The sequence below is a fragment of the Bufo gargarizans genome, chromosome 6 (genome assembly GCF_014858855.1).
Source record: "Bufo gargarizans isolate SCDJY-AF-19 chromosome 6, ASM1485885v1, whole genome shotgun sequence".
NCBI lineage: Eukaryota > Metazoa > Chordata > Amphibia > Anura > Bufonidae > Bufo > Bufo gargarizans.
In genome coordinates this window covers 234,729,691-234,746,029 of record NC_058085.1, presented here as the reverse complement: position 1 = coordinate 234,746,029, position 16,339 = coordinate 234,729,691, and the positions used below count along the sequence as shown (strand labels likewise).

General features: G+C 41.3%; 1 protein-coding gene across 2 annotated transcripts; it reads right to left on the bottom strand.

The window, feature by feature from the left end:
- Positions 1-2,098: 2,098 nt before the first annotated feature.
- On the bottom strand, positions 2,099-16,260 carry LOC122939802 (zinc finger protein OZF-like). 2 transcript variants are annotated; one of them, XM_044295958.1, is made up of 6 exons: positions 16,157-16,232; positions 15,356-15,411; positions 6,714-6,809; positions 6,229-6,414; positions 5,437-5,560; positions 2,099-3,204 (listed from the first exon to the last, which is right to left on the bottom strand). In XM_044295958.1, the coding sequence occupies exons 3-6, from the start codon at positions 6,789-6,791 to the stop codon at positions 2,141-2,143; spliced, it is 1,452 nt and encodes a 483-aa protein (XP_044151893.1). In that variant the 5' UTR covers positions 6,792-6,809; positions 15,356-15,411; positions 16,157-16,232; the 3' UTR covers positions 2,099-2,140. The 2 variants fall into 2 exon arrangements, with proteins under 2 accessions (XP_044151893.1, XP_044151892.1); XM_044295957.1 differs by lacking the exon at positions 15,356-15,411 and having other exon boundaries at positions 16,157-16,260.
- Between the last annotated feature and the right edge of the window lie 79 nt (positions 16,261-16,339).

The following is a 16,339-nucleotide window of genomic DNA, read 5'->3' as shown; positions in this document are numbered from 1 at the left end:
CCACACAGACTGCTCATAGTAGAATGAGCAACATACAGTCTGTCGTTATCCTGACTGAAAACAGCTACTGAGACGGATAGGAGAATTAGCTGTACCTATGGTTTTACAACCAAATCAATTAACACCAAACTGTTAGGCCCCTTTCACACGGGCGAGAATTGGTTCATGGTGATGGACCATGTGATGAGCGCAGTGACATCACCACAGGTCCTTTAGCCAGGTCCTGAAGAAAGAAGGGGAGATCCGCTACACGATCATGTGGATGGGGTGAGTTAAATTTGTTTATTATTTTTAACCCCTCCATTACTATTTTACTATGCATTCTGTATTAATAATGCTATTATTTTCCCTTATAACCATGTTATAAGGGAAAATGATAAAATCTACACAACACCAAACCCAAACTTCAGTGAAGAAGTCCGGGTTCGGGTCTGGGGACCAAACATGACAATTTTTCTCACGCACATGCAAAACGCATTAAAAAGCTTTGCACTCGCACAGAAAAATTGTGCATTTTCCCGCAACGCACTCGCATTTTGTCCGGCCCTCACACGCGACGCCCGTGTGAAAGAGGCCCTAGTGTAACTGGAATGAAGCCTAGAGTTGTCTGGCTACCCTATATTATTCCACCCCACACCAAAATACCGGTGTGACCTTCCCCTGTAAAGGTCTCCAGACTAATCTCTTGACTATTACTGCGTCCAAGACAAAAGCGGGATTCATCGCTGAAAAGGATAGACCTCTTGCTATGCACTGCCATCTTGCTGCGCACCAGCATTGCCGTTGAGAGTGGTAGCGTGAGGTCAATAGAACACCTGTAGATGAATATGTTTTGTAGCCTGATGTTGTTCAAATGCCTTCTGTTTTTTGTAGACACTGCCGACCTAGCCTTGTGATATGACGTCCAATTTAATTTGCAGTACAGAATAGATTACTACCCAACATTCTTCTAATCAGACTCTCCATCCATGCAGAGGTTCGCTGCTGTGCACTTCTTGCTGTCATTCCAGTTTGTTGTTCTCTCAACCAGTGGGACATGCGATGTTGAATAGTGCTGACATCTCAGCCAAGACGTGTTGTGATCTGCTGGAGTGATAAACCAAGGTCTCTCAGTTTAAGGATTCTGTCCCTGTCAGTTTGCGACCAGTGTCAATAACTGGCATGTTGATGAACAGGAAGCACCACACAATTATCCCATAGAAAAAACTCTATCTTCAATCTGGCTTTTATGCCCCTCATACATACCACAGATTGGAGCTAGGTGCTTGAAAATGTAATTATCTGCAAATTTTAGAAAATTGCTTTCTTGAATTGCAGCTTGTTCTTCTTTGTGCTTCAATTTCAATGTTATGGAGTGTATTTAACACTCAACCATGGTCCAGTGATCCAGGCCTGTCAAATCTTGTAGCCAAGTCAAGTCCAAGGAGGGTTTTCTTAGAGCTACAAAGCACAAATGTATTACTTGCTCTATGCAGGTTACATACTGGGTGTGCTACAACATGCATCTTTTTTAAGTAATTTCTAGACCATAGTTATAACATTCTTGATGAGAGGAGAAAGGTCCAGTTTATGAGACGTATCACACTCTGTCCAGTCTGATGTGATGCATTTGCTTCCTATTAAGATCAGGAGGTAAGATTTCTCACTAGGCTATTACCATGAAACGCAAACTTTTCCTACTGTTTCTGGGCTATGCACTAAATTTATGTATTGTATTAGTATTTTTTGTTTACTTCATTTTAGAAAGATTTCACCCCAAATGTACTAAAAGAAAATGTTATAATTCAAGTAACAATAACAGTAGAAACATAAAAGATTCCCTTTCTTATATGTTAGAGTACACGTGTCTCAGGGATGTTTAAATTCATTTACTGTAGATTTCCCAACCATATCTGATGGAAGTTTGATCCAAGCCTCAAATTACAGTGTAGTAATATTTCCTAACACTGGTTATGATCTTCCCCCCCCAACTAATTTTAGGTTGTGCCTCCTTGTTCTTGCGTTTAGTTTTATTAGCTTAACAATCCTATAAACTGTCTTGGTGGACAATCTGGTAAAAGTCTATTTCTGACCATATAAAATTAACAACACCTTATAGTACTTGAAAGGTTAACAGGTTTTATTTAAAGTCAAAAAAGCTCTACATATGTTGAAAAACAATTTGTCCTCTATGGATTTTCAAATGTCTATTCAGGTCATTTTTCTGGGCAAAGCTCTTGCCACACTGGCGACAGATAAATTTCTTCACTCCAGTGTGCCCTCTCTGATGTGAGAGAAGGTTTGAACTTTGAGCAAAGGCCTTCCCACAGATGGGGCAAACAAAGGGTTTCTCTCCGGTGTGGATTCTCCTATGAGTGATGAGAGCAGAGTTGCATGAGAAATGTTTGCCGCAATCTTGACAGACAAGAGGCTTTTCTCTTGTGTGGGTTCTTAGATGTGTCACTAGGTGTGACTTGCAGACGAAGTTCTCCCCACATTCCGAGCACACAAACGCTCTTTCCCCTGTGTGAACGCTCTGGTGTCTAGTCAGATGTGACTTGTATGGGAAAAGCTTCCCACAATCGGAGCAAGTCAGTTTCTTTCTCCTGTGAATACGCTGATGCCTAATCAGTTCTGCATTACCAGTGAAAAACTTTGGACACTCAGTGCAGGTGAAAAGTCTCCGGGTCATCTGTAATGACTGCTGAGGAGGTGGAGGAGCTGGTTTCATGTTAAAATTCCTGTTGAATTCACCATATTTTATTAACATGGCATTCATTTTCTCTGTGTTAATGTTAGTTTTAGGAATTTGTTTAATAGGGGCTGGTCTGTAGGCTAAAGCTCTTGGGTTGTAGACTTGTAAGAGGTTTGCTGCATTCCGTGGCATTGGCTCTTCTCTCCTAAATAGAGGAGGATGTTTTGTTTGAGTTTGTTGTGTGGATATATAAATTACGTCTTCATCACTGGAGTCGGACTCTGTGGCTTGGCCATCAGTAGCTGTGTATTGAGTGTGTATGTAAAGGTCACTGTGTGGGAAATCATCGTCTTCACTAGAAGAAGAGTCCTCTGATTCATCACTTACAGATTTTCCAGGTCGATCAATTGTTTTGTATAGCTTCAACAATTCTGGTCTCAGATTAGACATATTAAAGTTCTTATTCTGTTCTAAGTAAAAAGGGGGATGAAAAGTGGAGTGAAATCCTCTCTGAGAAATTTTGACCTTATCTGTTGGTGAAAAATAAAAAGAGAACATGATTGTGTATATAAATATCTATACCATGCTAATTATGAAAATGATTTTTAACCGGATGTCGGAAGAAATGGTTTTCAAACATCAAGACCATTTTTTACACTATTATTGCAGCCAATTGTCCATTGTTGATAGTGGATATTTATTATGTACTGGCACTGTGTAAAGTGGGGCAACACCTACCCTGCTTTTACTATGGGCACCATGGGTTCTCTCTAGAGTCATTCTGCTAATACTCCACATTTCTCTTGTGAATGACTCAACAATGCCAAGAAGAACCATATAGAAGGGAAGGCTTACACAACTGCTTTTTTTCTTCTTCTCTTTTTAATAACTACAATGCCTCTCAATGTTTGACATCAGCTTTAAGCCTTCTATCTCAGATTTGGACAAGAAGATCTAAATCAGGTCAGACCTAAATAAGTTGTTACATTGCCGGCTCATGGCTGCCGCAGCCCGTCTCACTTACCTCTGTCCCGGCTAGGTGTCGTGTATTTCATTTGTCTTCTTGTGTACCAACTTCATCCCGTTTTCTGGACATTAACTGTCCGCTGCCTGACTTTACCTGTGTTTGTACTCCGTAGTGACCCTGTGCTATTCATCCTGACTTTGGACTGTTTACTGTATAGCTCATAGTCTGCCTGACCTTGGCCGGTTCCTGACTATGGTTTTGCCTGATCCCTCTGTTGTCTATTGAACTCAACCATACAGAGACAACTCGAGAAGGTAGCGGCCTGCTCAGTCCTTCTGAGGGGTGAATAGTATAGGGGTTAAAGGATGAAAACTAGGGGACTGCCAGGATTATTATTATTATTTTATGCACTTATATAGCGCTGACATATTCCGCAGCGCTTTACAGACATTAGCAACACGCTGTCCCCAATGGGGCTCATAATCTAAGTTGCGTGTCACCGACCAGGAAGTAGTCTGTAAGTTTCGCTTAATCTCGCAATACCTTGAACCTGCTTTCCTTTCACTGGCGTGTTTTCAGGACGTATGAAAATCTTCCAATGCCCAACACTGTAAATGGTAGGTCTGTATTCGGGTTCGGGTGGGTAGTTTAGCACTCGCAGGACCAGCCAGACTCGTTTCGAGGGCCCGCCCTCTTCCTCAGTGGCTAGAGATTAAGACTACTCCCTGGTCGGTGATACGCAAGGAAGTAACCACGTGAAACGCCGAGACCAGCGAGCAGAAAACCTGAAGTATGGGGGAGATACAAAGAACCTAGCGACCATCAGAGTGGTAACCCCGTTAAGGACGGTCACTCTCAAGGGCAAGGTAAGAGGGTTTTGAAAAACAAGGGGGACGCCCCAGTTATAAAACCTGACCACCTTTATCATCTTTTGCACCTTACCTAACCCTACCTGCATATTCTGTGCACAAGAGCTATCGATACAAAATTGTTTCATCGGATGGACATAGTTACAACTTCCACACAAGGAGTTGTATTCAAGTCTCTCAAAGACTCTCATCATACGACACTAAGTTATATATTTATATTTTTTTCATTTTTCACAGGACCCGTATTTATTGTATTTTACAGGACACTTATTATTGCATTGTATTTTTATTTGTATTTATAGGATACTTTATTATTATCACAAGTGAATTATATGCACAATTGAGCACCTTTTGTATATTCAGGATTTCCATATTGATGAAGATTAATTCAGCCATCTAGATAGACCCGCATTAGTGTCCCCAGTGCTATTTACATACTGTTTTGTATTTGGAATTTTTATGTGTAATAGTTTGAGCAATTTTATATGCCATTTTATTATATAAAGACATCATTTATAGATCTGCCAGCTGGTGAGTGCCTGTTTTTACCTTTTGTGTATATCATAATCTAAGTTCCCTATCAGTATGTCTTTGAAGTGTGGGAGGAAACCGGAGTACCGGGAGGAAACCCAAACAAGGGGAGAACATACAAACTCCATGCAGATGTTGCCCTTGTTCAGATTCGAACCTAGGACCCCAGCACTGCAAGGCAACAGTGCTAACCACTGAGTCACCATGCTGTTTTAAGGATAACATCTTTAGGACCCTGGGTCCTGCTCAGGGTAACAGATTAGTGTGGCAACCTTTTTTGCAGGTACATAGTCCCACAGTCAAATCTGTTGGTTGACACACCAACTACGTAACATATGTAATTAGTAGTGTCTTTTAGACAAATCAAAATCCAATATCAAACAAGGCTATTTTACCCGGTGATGTGAAGGGCTGGTGGGTCTCCATTATGATGTCCTTGTAGAGATCTTTGTGTCCTTCTAAATAATCCCATTCTTCCATAGAGAAATAGACTGTGACATCTTGACACCTTACAGGAACCTGACACACACACACACATAATGACAGAGTCATCAGTCAGGCATATTACAACCTTGGTTAAAAAAAAGACACAAATAATGAGTACTACATATACAACGGTTACAATTAATGGTAATCACAGCACGGTGATCGGACGCTGATCTGCCTGCAACAAGCAATACAGAATACAAATGACGGTGGAGCAGCCTATACTGACCAGGAAGGATGAAGTGATGGCTCCTAGCTAGTATACTTTTGCTGACCTTCCTGCAATATTATTGCGACTTATTTATGTATATAATTTTCTGTGACTTGCAATTGAGACGCTGTGTTTTCTGTGTGATTATTTATTGGTATCATAACCATCCATCACATCAGTCTAAATAACACCTTGTCTCATTTAGCCTCATGTACTATCTGATTTACCAGCTTTAGGATTGTTTTGGTGGCTCCGTGCACTCGTCACTTTATCCTCCTGCATTTTTTACCATTAATTGTAACCGTTGTATATGTAGTACTCATTATTTGTGTCTTTCTACTAATAAAGATTTATCAATTATATATGTGTGAGACTTTTTAGGTTTTCTATTCATCTACACACATATTCTTTTACACGCTAGCCTAACATCTTTGGTTGTGTATATTACAACCTTGGTGTACAATGTCCCAGCATTTCCAGCAGCGCTCACCTCTCCAGTCAGCAGCTGAATGATCTTGTTGGTGAGATCTAAGATCTTTTTCTCTTCATTGATTTTCTCATGTGTGAGTGAGTGAGTAGGAGACACAGTACTAGGACTCGGGGTCCTGCTCAGTCCTTCTGAGTGGCAACTGCTTGGTTTCACAACCTCATCTGACTTTTTTGCAGGTACATAGTCCTAGAGAGTTGCATGATACAAAACATGGGGAGAAATAAAATAAGTTGCAAGTAAACTGTAGTGGTACATGTACTATGGAAAAGAACTGAAGGATCATTCTCCTCTATAAGGTGCACACATGCAGCATAACAAGAGTCCAGTATGAGGCAGGAGAATAATCTGTAATTATGATCGGTTAAATCTATTGCCTCCAAAAACATATCACTTATTCTCAATATTCAGTATATGTTTTATTAACCATGATTTTTTTTTAATAAATAAAAGAGATGTCACGTGATCTTATTCCTGAACTCCCTCACTTCTCCAGTCAGTAGGTAGATGATCTCCAGTGTAAGATTTAATATCCTGTCAGTCATTTGATTTCTGTCTTTTTCCATCTTCTGGAAGTAGAATACCTGCCGAAATTAAACAGCAAAAGGTTTCCTCAAACAAAATATTATGTATTCTCCCAGTGGTTCAGAGTACAAAACCAACTAGAGCAACATCTGCATTGAATCTGTATGCAGTCCTCTGCGTACATGATGTCTTCATCCTGACCTGTATGTACAGTAGATGTGTATAGCTGTATGGACATTAGGTTTGATGCCTCAGAGAGGACAAACACTGGAACTAGAAGGCTAGAGATGGGCTAGGCAATGGGTGGTGTGTTGTCAATGAAAAGCGGGTAAGGGGCAACCGAGCCCAACAGCTACAATGTGGACAGTCTGAGATCACGATGTCAAGTGGTTTGGAGTTGCAGACATGTGTGAGGTAGTAAAGAAGGTCTATGTGAAGCAGGTAATGATAGGACAAGAAGCTGAAGGGCAGTCAAACAAGATTGTGAGTCTAAAAACATTAACACTTTACTAGTTGATATATGAATACCTGCACTAACCACTTAAGATATCTGTAAGGGTAGGGTCACCACTCTGTTTAACTGATCCTGCAGGCTGTTCTGGCAAAGAACAGCCTGCTGGAGCTCACCGGATCTGGCCCAGCCAGATAACTACCGTTTACTGTAGGATGCCATTCATTATAATAGGATCCAGCAGGTATCCAGATCTTGCGAATGCTGCTGTTTCTGCACGTCGGAAACCTGTCACTCATGCCGGAAAGAGGCCGGATCCCATTATAGTCAATGGGGTCGTGAGAATGGCAGTATCCAGCTAGGCTGGATCCGGTGAGCTCTTGCAGGCTGTTCTCTGCCGGAACAACCTGCCAGATCAGTTAAACGATGGTGGGAACCTACCCTTACTCAAATGATCGCCTTACCTCAGTAGGAGGTAAAAAAAAATTGCTGTAAGACAACCTTGATAATGCTTATCTCAAAGGCAAACAATTTCCCTGATGCTTGCTTCCTCTAATAGATGACAATGGGTGAAAGCACAGTTGTCCCTATAACATTAGGACACGTTTACACGGGTTAAGGTTTGGAACAATTTTTGGTCATACACACGTGTGTTCCCAATAACTTGTATAATGGTACATAGGGTGATCTTTCATGTGGCACCTAAAATTATTATTTGTGATGTCAACTCAGCTTTGAGCCTGATGTGTAAGCTCCCTAGATGAAAACAAGCATGATGGGAGGTAAGGGAAGGGAAGTAACTGACAGTATAAAACTGTTAAGACTTCCATAAAAGGCCCACTGCTTCTGAGAGAAGTGCATGTGAGGAGGGGAATAACTTGGGCAACAAAGACATTAGGGGAGCCAAAAAAAACAACTATTCCTTCACAGTTATGATTGTACAATAAAGCACTGCCATTACGCACAATTTAATGTTTGTTTTTTTTTTTTGAAAGCTCAGGTACGCTTTAAAGCCAGTTTTATAAAACCATGACATTAAAGTTATGGATGTGTTTGGGTCTTCACAAACCCAATTTAAATGACTGTCAATGAGCTCACGCGATTTCAGAATACATAGTCAGTACAGACCAAAAGTTTGGACACACCTTCTCATTCAAAGAGTTTTCTTTATTTTCATGACTATGAAAATTGTAGATTCACACTGAAGGCATCAAAACTGTGAATTAACACATGTGGAATTATATACATAACAAAAAAGTGTGAAACAACTGAAAATATGTCATATTCTAGGTTCTTCAAAGTAGCCACCCTTTGCTTTGATTACTACTTTGCACACTCTTGGCATTCTCTTGATGAGCTTCAAGAGATAGTCACCTGAAATGGTTTTCAATTCACAGGTGTGCCCTGTCAGGTTTAACAAGTGGGATTTCTTGCCTTATAAATGGGGTTGGGACCATTAGTAGCGTTGTGGAGAAGTCAGGTGGATACACAGCTGATAGTCCTACTGAATAAACTGTTAGAATTTGTATTATGGCAAGAAAAAAGCAGAGTTCTAGCAGCAGACACATCTCTAGAACAACTGTTAAGAGGAGACTGTGTGAATCAGGCCTTCGTGGTAGAATATCTGCTAGGAAACCACTGCTAAGGACAGGCAACTAGCAGAAGAGACTTGTTTGGGCTAAAGAACACAAGGAATGGACATTAGACCAGTGGAAATCTGTGCTTTGGTCCGATGAGTCCAAATTTGAGATCTTTGGTTCCAACCACCGTGTCTTAGTTTGAGCAATGCAGAAAAGGTGAACGGATGGACTCTACATGCCTGGTTCCCACCGTGAAGCATGGAGGAGGAGGGGTGCTGCGCCAGATGACCTGGCCTCCACAGTCACCGGACCTGAACCCAATCGAGATGGTTTGGGGTGAGCTGGACCGCAGAGTGAAGGCAAAAGGGCCAACAAGAGCTAAGCATCTCTGGGAACTCCTTCAAGACTGTTGGAAGACCATTTCAGGTGACTACCTCTTGAAGCTCATCAAGAGAATGCCAAGAGTGTGCAAAGCAGTAATCAAAGCAAAAGGTGGCTACTTTGAAGAACCTAGAATATGACATATTTTCAGTTGTTTCACACTTTTTTGTTATGTATATAATTCCACATGTGTTAATTCATAGTTTTGATGCCTTCAGTGTGAATCTACAATTTTCATAGTCATGAAAATAAAGAAAACTCTTTGAATATGAAGGTGTGTCCAAACTTTTGGTCTGTACTGTATATAGGGACGGACCATGTAGTGGCTCCAAGAATGTTGCATATTTACTGACAAAATTAGGATCACTAAGGTCACTTTCACAAGATCGGTATTTTTCATCATAATCATATTATTTAACATTTTATTTAAAATTTTCCATGACAGTATTTGATCCCCCTTTTTGGTCTTGAATATACATAATTCACATAAAGCCAGAATTTATCTTAGGCTATATGATAACTTTTTGCCACTGTTAGGTCTACATATCCCATCAGGGCAATAGCAAGCAGCTTCCCTCTGACTTAATTAGCTTTGATCAACTCCAAGGAACAGGTCTACAATGATTGCGATACAATGATGAACAATGTAATTGCAGTCAACAACAAATGCACATTGTATTTTACAGTTTTTAAACACACATTTTAAAAAGATTTTCTTCAGGTTAGCATATGTACAAGTCTGGTGGACACTAATGTTGAGCGAGCATGCTCGGCCAAACTGCTGTTCGGCTCAAGCATTGCTACTCGGCAGATCCGAGTGCTTGGCTGAATAAGTACAACTTAATACAATGAAAGTGAATGGGAGACCTGAGCATCAAACCAGGCACCCCCTGCTCTGAAAAAGAGTGTGTTTGGTTCACAAAAAAAAGGTTAGAAATTGATGGAAGCCCCATCAAAATGGTTTGGAAACAGCATTAAGAGAATAGCTGGATGCATCTTAGACTCCTATTATCTACAACATACAATAGACAAGCACACAAAGGCTATATGCCAAAAGCCAGGTATATGCAAGCCATCAATCTATCCATGAGACAGATAACAGCCAGCATACCTTAGGCTACTTTCACACTAGCGTTCGGCTGTCCGCTCGTGAGCTCCGTTTGAAGGAGCTCACGAGCGGACCCGAACGCTTCCGTCCAGCCCTGATGCAGTCTGAATGGATGCGGATCCGCTCAGACTGCATCAGTCTGGCGGCGTTCAGCCTCCGCTCCGCTCGCCTCCGCATGGACAGGCGGACAGCTGAACGCTGCTTGCAGCGTTCGGGTGTCCGCCTGGCCATGCGGAGGCGTGCGGATCCGTCCAGACTTACAATGTAAGTCAATGGGGACGGATCCGTTTGAAGATGCCACAATATGGCTCAATCTTCAAGCGGATCCGTCCCCCATTGACTTTACATTGAAAGTCTGGACGGATCCGTCCGAGGCTATTTTCACACTTAGCTTTTATATGCCAAAATAATGCAGACGGATCCGTTCTGAACGGAGCCTCCGTCTGCATTATTATGATCAGATCCGTTCAGAACGGATCCGATCGAACGCTAGTGTGAAAGTAACCTTACAATGGCAGCCTTGTACACTATGAGACATTCCAAACCAGCTTTCATCTGACTGAGAGCCAGTAAGCCTCAAAGTTAATTCAGATCTGTTGGATCGCTTGGGTGGACCTGTGCAACTAGATCAATATTATTAGGGAGACAAAAAGTTTTCTGATTGTCCTAACATAATATTCAATAACCTTTCTATACAATTTTGTCATATAAAAACAAATTTCCATAAACATGGGCATATGGAAGAGACATGCAAATGAGCAGAATCTGCCTTGTTTTTGAGCTGTCATAAGAGTATGAAAACCAATAGATGACGCTATTGAGTTATGAACAGCGCCATCTATTGGTTTCACAGTCTTATGACAACACACTAATAGTTTTGTCAGAAGACTATGAAACCAATAGATGGCGCTGTTCATAAATCAATAGCGCCATCTATTGGTTTCATAGTCTTCTGACAAGAATATTAGACTATGAGTCTTATGACAAGCTTGTAAGTGTAGCCTTTTGCATTGTAAATTCGCAATAAAAATTCACGATTAGAATATTTGCGATCTACACTAGGATGATATCTGACACTGGGAAAGCTGGGTAATAACTCAGTGATAAAATCTGACACTGGGAAAGCTAGGTAATAACTCAGTGAAGATATATGACACTGGGAAAGGTGGGTAATAACTCAGTGAAGATATATGACACTGAAAAGGTGGGTAATAACTCAGTGATGATATCGGACACTGGGAAAGCTGGGTAATAACTCAGTGAATATATCTGACATTGAGAAAGTTGGGTAATAACTCAGTGATCATATCTGACACTGGGAAAGGTGGGTAATAACTCAGTGATAAAATCTGACACTGGGAAAGGTGGGTAATAACTCAGTGATGATATCTGACACTGGGAAAGCTGGGTGGTAAGTCAGTGATAATATCTGACACTTGGAAAGCTGGGTAATAACTCAGTGATGATATCTGACACTGGGAAAGCTGGGTAATAACTCAGTGATGATATCTGACACTGGGAAAGCTGGATAATAACTCAGTGATAAAATATGACACTGGGAAAGTTGGGTAATAACTCAGTGAAGATATCTGACACTGGGAAAGCTGGGTAATAACTCAGTGTAGGTCGCAAATATTCGAATCGCAAATTTTCCATGCAAAAGGCTACACTAATAAACTTGTCATAAGACTCTTAGTCTAATATTCTTGTCAGAAGACTATGAAACCGATAGATGGCGCTATTGAGTTATGAACAGCACCATCTATTGGTTTCATAGTCTTCTAACAAAACTATTAGCCTGTTGTCATAAGACTGTGAAACCAATAGATTGCGCTGTTCATAACTCAATAGCGTCATCTATTGGTTTTCATAGTCTTATGACAGCTGAAAAACAAGGCAGATTTTGCTCATTTGCATGTCTTTCCCATATGCACATGTTTATGCAAATACGTTTTTACATGACAAAACTGTATAGAAAGGTTATTGAATATTATGTTAGGACAATCAGAAAACTTTTTGTCTCCCTAATAATATTGATCTAGTTGCACAGGTCCACCCAAGCCATCCAACAGATCTGAATTAACTTTGAGGCTTACTGGCTCTCAGTCAGATGAAAGCTGGTTTGGAATGTCTCATAGTGTACAAGGCTGCCATTGTAAGGTGTTCTGGCTGTTATCTGTCTCATGGATATATGGATGGCTTGCACATACCTGGCTTTTGACATATAGCCTTTGTGTGCTTGTCTATTGTATGCAGGGCTGTGGAGTCGGAGTCGAGGAGTCGGAGTCAATTTTGGGTACCTGAAGTCGGAGTCGGAGTCGGCAAAAAATGAACCGACTCCGACTCCTACTAAATTTAAATTGGAATAAAAAAATAAAAAAGCAAGTTTAAATGTCCGAATTCATAGTTATACACAGTTATAATTAATGACTTCTCTACTGTAAGAATACAGGCCAATGCATGCAGTGCGTCACGTAACCGCAAAACAAACGCGTTCAGTGATGTGAAGAAGCATGCTTTTCATATGCTTCACTATATGGCACGCAATGCACAATTAGGAGTGGCAATACATATACTTTCCATTGTGTTGTGTTCTGATGTTATAGGGAACACAATGCCCATGGTTTACCTGCCTCTCACTGATAAGGGATTAAGTAAATATGTGTTTTGCAGGACTAGAGACACTTGTATAAGTGAAGGGAATGGAGGGTCAATAGTTCAAGACTGAAGCTGTAAACCATGGATGTCAAACTCATGGCCCTCCAGATGTTGCAAAACTACAACTCCCATCATTCCCTGATAGCTGTAGTATGCCCAGGCATGATGGGAGTTGTAGTTTTGCAACAGCTGGAGGGCCACGAGTTTGACATCCCTGCTGTAAACCATTGGAAAAACTGCTGTCATTCAGCTAAGGCTATAAAACGTGTAAACTCAGAATGTTATCTTAAACTTTAAACATGACTATGGGATTCTTCTAGGGAAATCATGTTTTAAAATAAATGTCCCTTCTTGGATCCTCCCACTGCCCTGTCTTCAGCAGAAGATCAGCACACAAAGGAGAAGGCAGCAGCTTCTGCCCAACTACCTCTCTGTGCTAGAAGAGCTTAGAAGAACTTCTTTCTTTCCTTCAAGGAATGTATAAAATACATTCGCATATTAAATACAGAGGAGTCGGAGTCGGGGAGTCGGAGTCGGAAGTACAAAAAACTGAGGAGTCGGAGTCGGAGCATTTATCTACCGACTCCACAGCCCTGATTGTATGTTGTACATAATAGGAGTCTACATCCAGCTATCCTCTTAATGCTGTTTCCAAACCATTTTGATGGGGTTTCCATCAATTTCTAACCTTTTTTTTTATTGACACCCTCTTCTCTTATTATTATTTATTATTAAAGCACCATTCATTCCATAGTGCTGTGCTGAGCAGGGGGTGCCTGGGGTTCTCCCATTGTGCTTCGTAGAACACACGAGCATACCAATGTGTTTGGCCTGAGCATGCTCGCTCAACACTAGTGGACACCCTTTCAGTAACTTCACATTACATATCTAAGGACCCTTGTACATGAGCTGATGCACAAAGCAGCACCCAGAAATCTTGCTTGTTTGTAGGTGACCAAATACTTATTTTACTGATTAATTCATTAGAAATCCTACAATGTGATTTCCTATAGTCTTTCCCCCATTCTGTCTCTCATAGTTGAAGTGTACCTATGATGAAAATTACAGACCTCTCTCATCTTTTTAAGTGGGAGAACTTGCACAATTGGTGGCTGACTACCTTTTTGCCTCACTGTAAAACTAAGCCATTATTTCTGCTGCCTGCCCCCTTACTACTGTCTACTTGCTGTCACATAACTTTTTTTTTAACTCTATGTTTAGAATCTTCAAGAAAATGCAAGCAGATGTGGAAATTAGGTGCCTGCTGTACACACCACAAGCACTTCTGTAGTATGGAAGGCAACCATGGTGTTCTCCACAGGACTAAGAGAATCCAGTGGTCACTTCTTGTGGCTGGACCTGTTGCTAGCCATCAAGCACAGAGAGACATTGGGGAAAAATGTGCAGTTTTCAGACAGAGAAGTTGCAAATTTTTGCACAAGTGCTATTTTGTGCAAAAAAATTATAACTTTTTGCCCTTTTCCGCCTCCCTCACCACTTATACAAAATGTGGGCAGGGTGTGGACATCAGGTCGTGGGCCAGGGGTGGCAACTCCATGGCCTGACTCATGTAACAATAGAAAGCCAAAAAGCTGGTGCACATTAGAGCAGAAATCTTTGCTACCCTCCTTGCTCCGTTTTCTTTTTCTGGCGCACGGTACTTCGAACAATGTGCCAGAATTATTACCTTTTAATCCTGATGCATCATACACCGGTGGGGTTAGCTATTAAAACTAACATACAAAACGCTAGTCTTAATACATTCCCCCCAGATTCTGAAAGATTAAGACGCTATAGTAGGAAACTTGTTTCTTACCAGTTTCCCTTTAATTTTAGTGAGACAACACTTCGCTCTTATATAACCAGGAGCATGCTGTTGTAATCGAGAATGTCCTCACCTAACCAGAAACATGAAAAAAGTTGCCTTCTAACCAGGTAACCCTACTTTCATCCCAAACATGTTCTTATTAGAAATGTTTTCTTCTAACCATGAACACCTTCTTTGCAAATATAAGCACAACAGCACTAGTCACCAGCTACAGTGGAATCTGATAAAATAAAAATCACCTGGAGTTGCTCGGATTGAGTTGGAGCTCCAAGACAAAGTTTAAATGATATGTCCAGAACTGCATTGTCTCCATAAAACAGAAACTTTATTATGGATGAAGGGGTGTAAAATGCAAGTAACACTCTCTCAAAGCAGAAGCCTGAAACGCATCAGAGTTACTTGTATTTTACCCTCGCTACCATGAGGTTCCTGTTTTAAGGAGACATCACAGTGCTGGACATACCATTTGAACTTTGCATAGTAAATGCTTTCTTCCAACCTGGAGGGATCTTGGCTAACCAGGAATGTTTTCTTCTAACCAGGAACCTAAGAATGCCCTTGTCTAACCAGAAACATCTTCTACTAATTCCTTCTTTTACCTGAAAACATGTTCTCCTTATCAGGAACACCCTTGCCTAGTCAGGAATGCCTTCTCCTATTGAAGAACACATTCACCTATGAAATATCTTCCTCCAACCAAAAATGCCTTCTTCTAACCAGTAATGTTTAGTTATTATCAATAAGGACCATCTTCTGAAAAAGAAATTCCATTGGCTAACCAGGAGTAACTTCTTCTAACAAAGAGCAGCCTCAACCATGCCTTCTGTGAACCAAACAAAGGTCTCATCAAAAACAAGAAAGTCACCATGAAAGCCTTCATCAAAGGGTCATCCTCCCCCCCTCTATGGCTAACATCCATTACAGTCCACAAACACCATCTTCTATTGGAAAGCTTAATAGGAATCAGACTTCAATAGTTTTCCTGTACCTGTGGCTACTGACTGCTGGGTACCCGAGTCTATAGGAACACCAGTATGCACTGTGGGTACAAAGAGGGGGTGGGGTGGGCACTGTGGAAGAGAGTCACAGCCTGGTATAAAGTGACAATAGGGTGACTGTATGGTGTGTGACGGTAAAGTGGTGCCCCAGCCACTAGGTGGTGCTGTTCTGTGCAGTGCCCAATAGTGGTAGCACAGACTTCAATCTGCGCTCCCACAGTGTGAAAACTTCTGCCTGTTCTTACTACCAGTGACTAGTCTATAACAGCTACAGGTAACAGTCCCCCCATGTACCCCTACATTTACTGGACGTTGTGTATGTACATCGTGTCCCCTCCAGCTACATAAAAGACATGCACTGTGCTCTGGTCCTCCCCTGCAGCCCTAGAGGCCGCGTCTCACCTGTCAGGCGCAGACAACACTGGGGGATTACATGCACAAGAAGCTCGAGCTCATTCCACCCTCACTAAATGTAAACTCCCAACAACATGTCGGCTGCTCTTTATTATGTCATCCACTCCGAACAGTCCGCGCTAGGGGGAGTGAGGAATGTAACAGACACGTCCTCAGGTCGGCAGCCATGTT

Coding starts and splice junctions, on each gene's coding strand:
- LOC122939802 (XM_044295957.1), bottom strand. CDS start 6,791: ATGGAAAAAGACAGAAATCAAATGACTGACAGGATATTAAATCTTACA. Junction 5,561..6,228: donor TTCAGCTGCTGACTGGAGAG/GTGAGCGCTGCT, acceptor TGTGTGTGTCAG/GTTCCTGTAAGGTGTCAAGA. Junction 3,205..5,436: donor CCAGCCCTTCACATCACCGG/GTAAAATAGCCT, acceptor TTTCACCAACAG/ATAAGGTCAAAATTTCTCAG.